This window comes from Pogoniulus pusillus, chromosome 11, assembly GCF_015220805.1.
Source record: "Pogoniulus pusillus isolate bPogPus1 chromosome 11, bPogPus1.pri, whole genome shotgun sequence".
NCBI lineage: Eukaryota > Metazoa > Chordata > Aves > Piciformes > Lybiidae > Pogoniulus > Pogoniulus pusillus.
Window position 1 is genome coordinate 3,745,527 of NC_087274.1, and position 13,633 is coordinate 3,759,159.

General features: G+C 49.7%; 1 protein-coding gene across 5 annotated transcripts in view; it reads left to right on the top strand.

Moving 5' to 3' along the window:
• Nucleotides 1–13,633, top strand: part of CEP112 (centrosomal protein 112) — a 257,461-nt gene that overhangs the window by 220,983 nt on the left and 22,845 nt on the right. For 4 of the 5 annotated variants that reach the window (XM_064150624.1, XM_064150626.1, XM_064150625.1 and 1 more), the window contains one exon: nucleotides 6,267–6,356. In XM_064150624.1, coding sequence (XP_064006694.1) covers nucleotides 6,267–6,356 — 90 coding nt within the window. Of the gene's footprint in view, nucleotides 1–6,266; nucleotides 6,357–13,633 lie in introns of those variants that run through there. The other variant, XM_064150629.1, reaches the window with a different exon arrangement.

Sequence of the window (13,633 nt, forward strand, 5' to 3'; positions counted from 1 at the left end):
GCTGCATTTCATATGGAATCATAGAATCAAGCAGGCTGGAAGAGACCTCCAAGCTCATCCAGTCCAACCTAGCACCCAGCCCTATCCAGTCAACAAGGCCATGGCACTAAATGGCCCAACCAGTCTTTTCTTGAACACATCCAGGGACGGTGACTCCACCACCTCCCTGGGCAGCCCATCCCAATGGCAAATCACTCTCTCTGTTATTAGGAGGAAGTTGTTGGCAGAGAGAGTGATTGGCATTGGAATGGGCTGCCCAGGGAGGTGGTGGAGTCACCGTCCCTGGAGGTGTTGAAGCAAAGCCTGGCTGGGGCACTTAGGGCCCTGGTCTGGTTGATTGGACAGGGCTGGACTGGATGATCGTGGTTGGACAGGTTGGCCTGGATGAGCTTGGAGGTCTCTTCCAACCTGCTTGATTCTATGATTAATTTCAGTATCTGAAGGTGCCTGGAGGAAGGCTGGGGAAGGGCTGTTTAGAAAGGCTTGTGGTGATAGGACAAGAGGCAGTGGTTTGAAGCTGGAGCAGGGGAGGTTGAGGTTGGGCATCAGAAGGAAGTTCTTTACGATGAGAATGGTTAAAATAGTGGAACAGGCTGCCCAGGGATGTGCTTGAAGCTCCATAGAATCATAGAATCAAGCAGGTTGGAAGCGGCCCCCAAGCTCAGCCAGTCCAACCTAGCACCCAGCCCTGTGCTATCAACCAGACCATGGCACTAAGTGCCTCAGCCAGGCTTTGCTTGAACACCTCCAGGGATGGCGACTCCACCACCTCCCTGGGCAGCCCATTCCAGTGCCAATCACTCTCTCTGCCAACAACTTCCTCCTGACATCCAGCCTATACTTCCCCCCTGGAGACATTCAAGGTCAGACCTGATGTAGCCCTGAGTAGCCTGCTGTAGTTGGAGATGTCCCTTCTGAGTGCAGGGGGATTGGACAAGATGAGCTTTGAGGATTCTTTCCAACCCAGTGCAGTCTGTGAAAGTCTCATACAGTATGTTCTGGTGTGGACAGCTGCTGAGTGGGTGATCATGACTCAGTGGTTTGCAGCATTTATATGCTGTAGTAAAAATACCTGATGGCTACACTGGACTCAAGGCATTGTCTGCTCTCCTAATGCAACCAAATATCTGTGCTCCATGCTGGTGAAAGCTATCTAGAGTAGGTGAGCCTAGCAAAAACTCTTTTCTCTAAATGTCCCAAATTACTTTAAGGGACATTGCAAACCTCCCAGATTTAAAGCAACCTCTCATTTTATGTTCTGCTCCTCTGTTGTGAATGAATACTAATGAGAGAGAAGCAGCAGTGTGCCAGCTCTCTCCTTTGCCACCCTGTGGTTGCTGTCTTCACCAGGAACTGTTTGAGATCCTGATCTGTATTCAGTACTTGCAGAGTGGTGTGGTGGAGTGTGACATAAGCCTGAGACAGATAGGTACATATATGCATATCAGTTGGTACCTCTGCATGCTACCTCTTGACCATCTTCAGAGTCCTGTGAAGGGAAGGAGTCCAGGTAGGACAACCGATGTGTAGTGAGGCTTCCTCCCTCCTGGTTTGTCCCTCCTTGCACTGTATAAGCTGATCCTGTGGAAGGAGCAAAGAAAAATGGCTCATGCTTCATACTTCATCCCAAACATAGAATCATAGAATCAACCAGGTTGGAAGAGACCTCCAAGATCATCCAGTCTAACTTAGCACCCAGCCCTGGCCCACCAACCAGACCATGGCACTAAGTGCCCCATCCAGGCTTTGCTTCAACACCTCCAGGCATGGTGACTCCACCACCTCCCTGGGCAGCCCATTCCAATGCCAATCACTCTCTCTGACAACAACTTCCTCCTAACATCCAGCCTAGACCTCCCCTGGCACAACTTGAGACTGTGTCCCCTTCTTCTGTTGCTGCTTGCCTGGCAGCAGAGCCCAACCCCACCTGGCTACAGCCTCCCTTCAGGGAGCTGCAGACAGCAATGAGCTCTGCCCTGAGCCTCCTCTTCTGCAGGCTGCACATCCCCAGCTCCCTCAGCCTCTCCTCACAGGGCTCTGCTCCAGGCCCCTCACCATGCTCTGTGAGTGCACCTGAGCCACCCAATGCTGCTTATCTCTTGACACTCAGAGTCCTGGCAAGAAGTTTGTCATTAATGGGATCTGTGGTGATCTTTCTGCTCCTTATTGCCTATCTGCATTGCACGACCTGATCCTTTGAGCTTTTAAATCCAAGCATGCTTGTTTAATGTTTCAGCTTACAAAATGAAATGCAGAGAAAGGAAACAAAAAAAAAAAAAAGCCTGCAATTCACAGAGAGGTTTCAGCCTATTAATGCAAATTCCTGGTACTGCAGGACTTGTTGACTATTGAAGACTGGTTATGTATTCAAAGCCTGGATTTCAACATTTCTCAGAAGCAGTGATAGCATAAAAGTCCCTGGGCAGATTTGAAGTTCATGCTTGGGTCTGGTTAAAATTTTTGGCATCAGAACATGTAATAGTCTTATAGCTAGAAGACTTTAAAGTTAATGCCTGGCATCACTTCAAACCAATGTGCAAGATCTATCATAAGTAGTCCTCTTATCTTATCTCAATAGCAATTTTATCCTGTAAATGATTTGAGAGTGCAGTATTTCAGTGCTGTGGAAAAGAGCAGGGTTTGGGTTGGGGTTTTTTTTCCCCTGTTAAATCTTTGCACTGTGAGTGCTTTTCATGGTCCTGGGTTACATAGGGGAGCTCTCCGTGGAGGAAGCAAACGTTGCCCCTGTCGTGTGTTCCGCGGAGCGCACTGAGAGCCCATGGACTCACTGAGCTCTCCTTCCCGGAGCTCCCTGCAGGAGGTCTCTCTGCCTCCAGCTTTTGAACGAGCAGCACTGCAGTCACAGAATCACAGGAGGCTGGCACAGACCTCTGAGATCATCAAGTCCAGCCTATGACCTAACACCACCACATCAACCACTAAGTGCCACATCCAATCTTTCACACACACACACAGTATCACCAAGGTTGGAAGAGACTTCACAGATCATCAAGTCCAGCCCTTTACCACAGAGCTCAAGGCCAGACCATGGCACCAAGTGCCACGTCCAGTCCTGCCTGGAACAGCTCCAGGGACGGCGACTCCACCACCTCCCCGGGCAGCCCATTCCAGTGTCCAATGACTCTCTCAGTGAAGAACTTTCTCCTCACCTCCAGCCTAAATCTCCCCTGGCACAGCCTGAGGCTGTGTCCTCTTGTTCTGGTGCTGGCCACCTGAGAGAAGAGAGCAACCTCCTCCTGGCCACAACCACCCTTCAGGTAGTTGTAGACAGCAATAAGGTCTCCCCTGAGCCTCCTCTTCTCCAGGCTAACCAATCCCAGCTCCCTCAGCCTCTCCTCATAGGGCTGTGCTCAAGGCCTCTCCCCAGCCTCGTCGCCCTTCTCTGGACATGCTCAAGCATCTTAATTTCCTTAAACACCTCCAGGGGTGATGACTCCAGCACCTCCCTGGGCAGCCCATTCCAGTGTCATAGAATCATAGAATCAGCCAGGTTGGAAGAGACCTCCAAAATCATCCAATCCAACCTAGCACCCAGCCCTAGCCAGTCAACTAGACCATGGCACTAAGTGCCTCAGCCAGCCTTTTCTTGAACACCTCCAGGCACAGAGACTCCACCACCTCCCTGGGCAGCCCATTCCAGTGCCAATCACTCTCTCTGTGAAGAACTTCCTCCTTCCCTGAGGAAGTGCTTCCTGACATCCAGCCTAAACCTCCCGTGGCACAGCTTCAAGCCATGTCCTCTTGTCTTCTCCCAAGTTGCCTGGGAGAAGCAACCTTTGGTGTCATTGCTCTCTACAACTACCTGAGTGCACTTAGTGCCATGGTCTGGTTGCTTGGCAAGGGCTGGGTGCTAGGTTGGCCTGGCTGAGCTTGGAGCTCTCTTCCAGCCTGGTTAATGCTATGATTCTGTGATACCTGAAGGGAGGTTGTAGCGAGGAGGGGACAGCCTCTTGTCCTTGGGGCAAGCGGCAGGACCAGAGGAACTGGTTTCAAGCTGTGCCAGGGCAGGTTCAGGCTGGATGCTAGGAAATATTTCTTCACAGAGAGGGTTATCAAATGCTGGAGCAGGCTGCCCAGGGCAGTGGTGCAGTCACCATCCCTGGAGGTGCTTAAGCAGCCTGTGGAGCTGGCGCTTAGGGACATGGTTTGGGATTGACCCTAAACTGGGTGGAAGGTTGGACTGGATGAGCTTTGAGATCACTTCCAACCAGATGTTTTCTGTGTCTCTGTGATTTATAACAAACCTGCAGCTCAGGTCCATCCAGCCCTGACTGCACACCACTCTTTTCAGCTGATGAGTAGCAGTGCCCTGATTTCCTGGCAATACAAAAGCTAACTCAGAATATTCCCTTTGCTGCTGCCACAGCCTCCTCTGTGCTGGTGTCAATCTCATGTCACTGTTGTGTGCGCTTCAAGCCAGCACTTGCAGTTAACAATGCCTTCAGTCAAGCTGACAACACAACTAAGCTTTTAGTAAACGTGTGAGCAAGTGTTAAGTTGTGTATTCAAACATCCAACAATGAGGAGGAAACTTTTAAAAGCAGAAACTGGGAGACTCGGTAGTGTTTGTTTGCTGTGTGTCTGCTGGGACTAACGCAGCCTATCAGTTCCTTGGGGCATGACTGTTCTTTTGTTCACCATACAACCAAAAAAAAAAACCCCAAACCCCTAGATCAAGGCTCTGGAGGGGCTGCTGGAATCAAAATAAATCTCTAAGAAGAACAAACAGAGGATCTCTAGGAGGAGGGGAATAAATATCTCAGAAGAGCTGTGATGGCAAAATGAATTCGTGGCCTTTTATGAGCTCGGTTTAGAAGTGATTCTTTCTGAGCTAAATAAAGGCTGGAGAGTTGTGGTAAAGTGACATGATCATCATATTGCTTTTTATTTGTTGCCATTTAGGCTTCATTTGTAGATCATATGCTAGATTCACTGTGGGGAGGGAAGGAGGGAGGGAGGGAGGGGAGCCCCTCATCTCGGCAAGCATCCCGGCTCAGGAATATGGAATACATTTTCCCTGCAAATTCCAGATGTGGTTTTCCAGAGAGGGGATTATTCCTCTGGCTTAAAGGACAAGTTGTTGGCACACTGCAAAAGTGTTCTTAGGCAGCACAGGTTGTACAAATGGGATGGTAACAAAAATCTGAGACATTTGCAATTGCAACAACTGCTTTTGCAATCAAAGCAGTTGCATTTCTCTTGCAGCCTTTGAAGGTATTTATTGCATTTTCAGTGTGAATGTTTGTAGCCTGGAATGAGATAGAACCATGGAAATGTAACTTCTCCTGCTCAGAGAATCATAGAATCAACCAGGTTGGAAGAGACCTCCAAGCTCATCCAGTTTAACCTAGCACCCAGCCCTGGCCAAGCAACCAGATCATGGCACTAAGTGCCCCAGCCAGGCTTGGCTTCAACACCTCCAGGCACAGTGACTCCACCACCTCCCTGGGCAGCCCATTCCAATGCCAATCACTCTCTCTGACAACAACTTCCTCCTAACATCCAGCCTAGACCTCCCCTGGCACAGCTTGAGACTGTGTCCCCTTCTTCTTTTGCTGCTTGCCTGGCAGAAGAGCCCAACCCCACCTGGCTACAGCCTCCCTTCAGGTAGTTGTAGACAGCAGAATCACAGAATGGTTTGGGTTGGAAGGAACCCCAAAAGTCCTCTAGTCCAACCCTGCAGCAGTCAGCAGGGACATTCTCCACTAGATCAGGATGCTCAGAGCAATGTGGTCAATGTGTGGTCCTTCCTGTGCACAGTAACTTCACTCCACAAGAGAATCACAGAATTGTTTCAGTTGGAAAAGACCTCTAAGATCACCAAGTCCAAGAGTCAAGAGTGGTCAGACAGAATAAGAGGACACAGTCTCAAACTGTGCCAGGGAAGGTTGAGGCTGGATGTTAGGAAGAAGTTCTTCAAAGCAAGAGTGATTGGCATTGGAATGGGCTGCCTGGGGAGGTGGTGGAGTCACCATCTCTGGAGGTGCTCACAAGGAGGCTGGCTGAGGCACTTAGTGCCATGGGTTAGTTAATGGGAAGGGTTAGGTGCTAGGGTTGGACTGGATGATCCTAGAGGTCTTTTCCAACCTGGTTAGTTCTGTGCTTCTGTGTCTGGGTCTGTCCCGTCTCAGCAGCTCTCCTGTGTGGCTGGAAGCCTCTCTATCTGAAGAGCTGATGCTGTGCTCATGAAAAGACTTTACCTCAGTTTTCTCACCTGTGTTTTGCATCCCTTGGTATTGTTTCAGGCTTTGCAAGATGAAGTGGAAAGTTACCGCCTGCAGGTGCGGGTTGCAGAGAAGAAGCTGCAGTGCAGGGAGCTGGAGTTCCACGATCAGGTACTGGCTGCTGTCCCCTCCCCCTCTCCATCCTCTTCCCTTGGGCAAGGAGGGTCGATGTTTAAAAAGAGTCTCTCTCTTCAAAGCAAAAGCACATATTTTCCTGCAAAACTTTCAGCTAGCTTTCTTCTCTGTGTTTTTTCGGTAATAAAAGAGAATTAAACTGTCTGAACCCTACAGGCAAATACTTATCTCATGCTCTCTATTTCAAGTTGGTATTTCAACTATCCTAGCTGCTAAATGATGCATTTATTCTGAACTGGTTTAGTAGAGCTTTCTAGAGACTATTCTAACCTGTTGTTTAAAGGTTTGTATGGAGAGAATTCTAATTGGACAACAGCTGAGCTAAAAATAGCCTTTATTCCTGATCTTCTGCATTTGTTGTCCTGGCATGCTGTCTGTAAGCAGTTCCATGAGATTATTAGTGCTGAAATCGTTCTGGACACTTGAGTCAAGTCAGAGATTTCATAGAGTCATAGAATGGTTTAGGTTGGGAGGGACCTCAAAGCTCATCCAGTTACAACCCCCTGCCACAGTCAGGGACACTAGAACAGGTTGCTCAAGGACTCATCCAACCTGGCCTTGAACACCTCCAGAGAGGTTGTGGAGCACAGAAGCACCCAATCTTTGATCACATTGGGTGCTTCTGTGTTCCACAACCTCCCTGGACAACCTGTGCCAGTGTCTCACCACCCTCAACATGTGCCAGTGTCTCACCACCCTCACTGCAAAGAGCCTTTTCCTAACATCAAGTTAGAATCTCCCCTCTGCCAGTTCAAACCCATTCCTCCTCATCTTGTCATTACAAGACCTTGTCAATAGTCCCTCCTGTAGCCCCCTTCAGATACTAAAAGGCCACTTCAAGGTCTCCTTAAAGCCTTCTCTTCTCCAGGCTGCAGAGCCCCAACTCTCTCAGCCTGTCCCCATAGCAGAGCTGCCGCAGCCCTCTCAGCATCTTGGTGGCCTCCTCTGGACTGGCTCAAACAGTTCCACATCCTTCTTGTGCTGGGGGCTCCAGAACTGCACCCAGGACTCTAGGTGGGATCTGAGGAGAGCTGAGCCAAGGGGCAGAATCCCCTCCCTTGCCCTGTGCCCACACTGCTCTGGCTGCAGCCCAGCACAGGGTTGTGTCTGGGCTGCACTCACACTGCTGGTTCATGTTGAGCTTTTCATCAGACCAGACCCCCAGGTCCTGTTCCTCAGGGCTGCTCTCAGCCATTCCCCACCCAGCCTGAAGCTGTGCTTGGGATTGGGCCCACCCAGGTGTAGGACCTTACTCTTGGCCTTGTTGAATGCCATGAAGTTGGCCTGGGCACAGCTCTGCAGCCTGTCCAGGTCCCTCTGCATGGATCCCTGCCCTCTAGCAAGTCGACTGTGCCACACAGCTTGGTGCCATCTGCAGACTTGCTGAGGCTGCACTGATTCCTCTGTCCATGACAAAGCTGTCAAACAGCACTGGTGCCAGCACTGACCCTGAGGGACACCACTTGGCACTGGTCTGCAGGTGGACATTGTGCCCTTGATCACCACTCTGCCTGCAACCATCCAGCCAAGTCCTTATCCAATTTATTTGACGTGCTTAAAGCCAAATCGTGTGTAGAGTTTACAGACTCAGTGTTGAAACAGCAAGTCAATGATCTGCACTCAAACCAGCTTAAATTGAAGTGTTCAGGATAATGCACAGCTGGTGGGTAGCTGAGCCACATGAGTTTACTGATTTCTAATGCAAGTCAGGTTCTGCAGCCTTTGAGAAATGCACTTGGTGCTGAGTGGACAATATCCATAACACTTGCTCTGCATCAGGTAGTTCTAAATCTATACCTGCAGCAATAGTTAGCTTGGGGTGGTTGTAGAGGAAAAATAACCATGAATCACAAGTACTTTTCCCCCTGTTGTCCCTGGAAGTGTTCAAGCAAAGCCTGGCTGAGGCACTTAGTGCCATGGTCTGGTTGATTGGCCAGGGCTCGGTGCTAGGTTGGACTGGCTGAGCTTGGAGGTCTCTTCCAACCTGCTTGATTCTATGATTCTTGCTCATGTGTGTTTAAGTTCACATTCTGCACAGAATCACAGAACATGAAATGTTGGAAGGGACCTCCAGAGATCATCCAGTCCAACCCTCCCTGCCCAAGTAGGGTCCCCTAGGGTAGTTCATACAGGAATGCATCCAGATGGGTTTGGAAAGCCTCCAGAGAAGCAGACTCCACAACCTCTCTGGGCAGCCTGCTGCAGGGCTCTGTCACCCTCACTGTAAAGAAGTTTCTCCTCCTGTTAAGCTGAAACCTTCTGTGTTCCAATTTGTAGCCACCACTCCTTGTCTTATTGCTGCAGAAAAGAGCTTGGGGCTCCATCTACCTGACACCCACCCCCCAGATATTTATAGACATGGATCAGATCCCCTCTTAGTCTTCCCCAAACAGCCCCAGATCCCTTAGTCCTCTCAGCAGAGTCAGTCATGAGCTGTCCTGCTGCTTTCCCCACTCTGCCTCCCCAGCATCTGGAGATGTTGGGCCAGATTCACCCTTAGAAAGCTGCAGTCCTTGCAGCGTTGCAGAGGTTTGGTGGAATGAGTGAGCTGGGCCTGTAAGCAGAGCATTTTGGCTTCCAAGAGCCTCCTGGACAAGAAGGAAGATGAGCTCTTTGGTGCATGACTAGCTCTGCCAGGGAGCAGCACTGGCCTGCTCACCATCAGAGTCCTCCTCCAAGCCTCTTCTTTGTCACAGCTCTTTGCTTGACTTTGCCATTTGGCTTTTGTTCTGATCTCTTTTGAGGCAGGGTCCAGAAGAAGAAACACTCCATGCCTTGTGCAATACAGAAGGCCAGACATGCACCTTCACAGGATGGCCCTTCCCTTTCTGCCCTCGGGGCTTTCTCTTGCTGAGCATTTGGTCCCAAACAACCTACAGGCTGCCCAGGGAGGTGCTGGAGTCACCATCCCTGGAGGTATTACCACCAAAAAAAAGTGTAGACAGAGCACTTTGGGACATGGTCTAATGGCCATGATGTGGTTTAAGGGCCATGGTGATGTTAGGTTATCAGTTGGGCTCAGTGGTCTTAGAGGTCTTTTCCAACTGCAGTGATTCTGCAGTCTATGGTTCTACAGGAACCCTTCCAAGCACACAAGGTTAGACTGGCTCAGCTGGTGACATCCTGCTTTGCCCAGTGTGAATGGCACAGGAATGTTATTCAAGTGACACTGCAGCACTGCACCAATCCAGCTTACAGCTTCCCCTGCAAGGTGCTAATATGGACCAGACTCATCCCCGAGTTCCTCAATGGCCTTGGGGTCGTTTAGCCTGCAGAAGAGGAGGCTCAGAGGTGGCCTCATTGCTGTCTACAACTACCTGAAGGGAGGCTGTAGGTGGGGTTGGGCTCTGCTGCCAGGCAAGCAGCAACAGAAGAAGGGGACACAGTCTCAAGTTGTGCCAGGGCAGGTCTAGGCTGGATGTTAGGAGGAAGTTGTTGTCAGAGAGAGTGATTGGCACTGGAATGAGCTGCCCAGGGAGGTGGTGGAGTCACCATCCCTGGAGGTATTAAAGCAAAGCCTGGCTGGGGCACTTAGTGCCATGGTCTGGTTGATTGGCCAGGGCTGGGTTCTTGGTTGGACTGGCTGAGCTTGGAGCTCTCTCCCAACCTGTTTGATTCTGTGATTCAATGACTCTTGTCTCTCCCTTCGTCCAGTGGCACTCTCTGGAGAAGCTGGAGCCGCTGAGGGTGTTTTTGTTTGGATGGCTTTGGTCTGTTTTGCAGGCAAATGTTCTGGAAGCTGTTAGTGTGCCTGGTTAATGCATTAGTTCTGCTTATCTCTCCAGAAGAAAAATGCAAAAGTGACAGCTCTGACATCTTTCCAGTTACTGTGGCTTGGCCAGGCTACCTGTAAACATGTTCCTTAAGTATTAACAGTAGCTAAGGACTCATCAGCACATCAGGGAGTTGAACTATTTAAGGCAGTAATGCAGAACTCATTTTGTGCTTTCAGTCTGAGGCAGAATGGCACAAAACCCACCCAAATTTGTGCTGGCCCTCCTACAAAGGCCACTCTGCTGAGCTTGTTCCATGTCTCTAAATGAGGAGGAGAGAGGGTTAAGCAGCTTCTGCTTTTCATTAAAAGGGCAAATCTCCTGTTTTGATTCTATAACAACAACAAACAAATGAATGAGACATGAGGAGAAAAAAAAAGAGACTAAAAGCAACCAAACAACCCAACATTTTGTTGTGCTTTTAATTAGGAACACAAAGCTGGTTCTGGTTATGGCTTGTTGGGTGGTATCTGAGTGCTCCATGTTTGGCTTTCAGTGCAGTGCAGTGTCCTTAGAACTCTTGGGTCTCTCCGAGTGACTGGCGCAGCCTCCAAGCTTAGCTCTTTGTTACACTAACCCTCTGGTGAGCACACAGAGTTAACCTTTCTTTATTGTAATCATCCAGAGCCACAGAGACAAGCTAGCCTATAAATACAGAGGGGGATATGCTAGGAGGGCTCTGGTGGCAAGCCCTGAGCTGTCTCCAAGCAAATATGGTGCTGCAGATGGAGAGGAGCAGTTGTTTTGAAGGGATTTTTCCATTCCAGTGCTTCATGCTCTTGTGTGATCTTGTGTTTGCTCCTGTTCTCTTTCTACATCCTCTACCCTGTGAGTAGATGCAACCACCTCCTGTCTGTGTTGTTTCACCAGTGGTGCAGTATGGCAGCGTTCTCTGAGGGACGAATGTGTGTTGGGAGAGCCTGGGAGCTTCTCTCACTTTGACTAAGCTAAATTGGCCAGAGAAGGGCAACGAAGCTGGTGAGGGGCCTGGAGCACAGCCCTGTGAGGAGAGGCTGAGGGAGCTGGGGGTGTGCAGCCTGCAGAAGAGGAGGCTCAGGGCAGAGCTCGTTGCTGTCTGCAGCTGCCTGAAGGGAGGCTGTAGCCAGGTGGGGTTGGGCTCTGCTGCCAGGCAAACAGCAACAGAAGAAGAGGACACAGTCTCAAGTTGTGCCAGGGGAGGTCTATGCTGGATGTTGTTAGGAAGTTGTTGTCAGAGAGAGTGATTGGCATTGGAATGGGCTGCCCAGGGAGGTCGCTGTGGCTGGAGGTGTTGAAGCAAAGCCTGGCTGAGGCACTTAGTGCCATGGTCTGGTTGATTGGGCAGGGCTGGGTGCTAGGTTGGACTGGCTGAGCCTGGAGCTCTCTTCCAACCTGGTTGAGTCTGTGATTCTATGAAATCTGAATGTTCTAAACCCTCTCTTTGCAAAGCAATGCTGAAGTTTCTTCCATCTCAGTACAATGGAACTCTGGGAACCAGCTTCCCATTACCTAATCCCATTTAGGTTGTGTTCCTGTATTGTGTACTGCTGTAGTGCATGGCTTGGTTGTCTCTGATGTCTGCCTAGACAGAATGTAAGACAAGATTTCTGAGAGCAAGATCTTTCATTCCCCTAAAAGCATTTCTCTTTCTTGAGTCATTTGGCTTTGTGCAGTTGTCAGTCATAGTTTAAAAATCTAAATTGTTCCTGTAACAGACTTTGCATCCTGTGAATGTGTCATTAAAACTGACACACATCACTGGGAGCTGAGCTCTCTGCTTTCATCACTCTGGGAATTTAGGCATGTGCAACAAATTTTGCTGACTTGGGGCCTGGATCAAAATTAATGGCAGTGATCCTCTTGCTTTATTACCTGGGTTTCTTCAGAAGAGCTCATTTCATTTCAGATTCCTTTCTGTAAGGTATATATTAAGAGCTGCAGGAATCTCTCTTTCAAGGATTACACAGAAGGATTTGTCCAGAACAAAAAAAAAAACCACCTCAGACCTATTCTTTTAATTCCTCTTTGTAATGTTTTTTAACTACAGGGGTGGGTTCAGTATGATGTAAAATCTCTGACTGGGGATAACAGAGGGGAAATCAGAGAATCATAGAATCAGTCAGGGTGGGAAGGGACCACAAGGAGCAGCCAGTTCCAACCCCCCTGCCATGCCCAGGGACACCCTACCCTAGAGCAGGCTGCACACAGCCTCAGCCAGCCTGGCCTCAAACACCTCCAGCCATGGGGCCTCAACCACCTCCCTGGGCAACCCATTCCAGCCTCTCACCACTCTCATGCTCAACAACTTCCTTCTCACAGTCACACTGACTCTCCCCACTTCCAGCTTTGCTCCATTCTCCCCAGTCTTGGCACTCCCTGAGAGCCTAAAAAGTCCCTCTCCAGCTTTTTTGTAGCCCCCTTCAGATCCTGGAAGGCCACAAGAAGGTCACCTGGGAGCCTCCTCTGCTCCAGCCTGCACAGCCCCAACTCTTTCAGTCTGTGCTCACAGCAGAGCTGCTGCAGCCCTCTCAGCATCCTCCTGGCCCTGCTCTGGACACACTCCAGCATCTCCACAGCCCTCTTGTCCCAGGGGCTCCAGAACTAGATGCAGTACTCCAGGTGGGGTCTCAGGAGAGCAGAGTAAAGAGGGAGAATCACCTCCCTGGCCCTGCTGGCCACACTTCTGCTGCTGCAGCTCTGGATCTAGTTGGCTTTCTGGGCTGCAAGTGCACACTGCTGGCTCCTGTCCCTCATGTCCTGCAACAGCAGCACTGGAGACACTCAAGCCATCAAAATACAGATGACAGAAGGGTGATGTTCCTCATGTCCTGCATCAGCAGCACTGTAGACACTCAAGCCATCAAAATACAGATGACAGAAGGGTGATGTTCCTCATGTCCTGCATCAGCAGCACTGGAGACACTCAAGCCATCAAAATACAGATGACAGAAGGGTGATGTTCCTCATGTCCTGCATCAGCAGCACTGGAGACACTCAAGCCATCAAAATACAGATGACAGAGGGGTGATGTTCCTCATGTCCTGCATCAGCAGCACTGTAGACACTCAAGCCATCAAAATACTCCAAGCAGTCTAGTCACAAATAGAGTCTTAAAGGCGAGAGATCCTCTGAAGACAGAAAATCAATTATGTTCAATTCATGAATCTTACTGAGGGACTGCAGGAGCATACCAGGGGAGATTCCCAGCCCTTTAATTTCTTACTTTCTCAAATAGGCTATAAAAGAAGAGAGGGGAGAAGGGAGTTATCTGAGCCAGGATGTCGTAGAAGCACTTGGAGGAAAATGGAGCAGCTTAGTTGAAGTGCATTTCACTCACAGCCTAATGCAAGCAGGAGAGATAATTGTAAAAGAGCTGCGACTCCAAAGCATCCAGCAAGTTCTCAGTTCTGATGGTTGTTATTCTGAGGAGCTCCGTTTTTCCTGGCTGCTGGATGTTTACCACACTCAGCCCAACTTGCTGTTTCCATGCCAACTAACTGT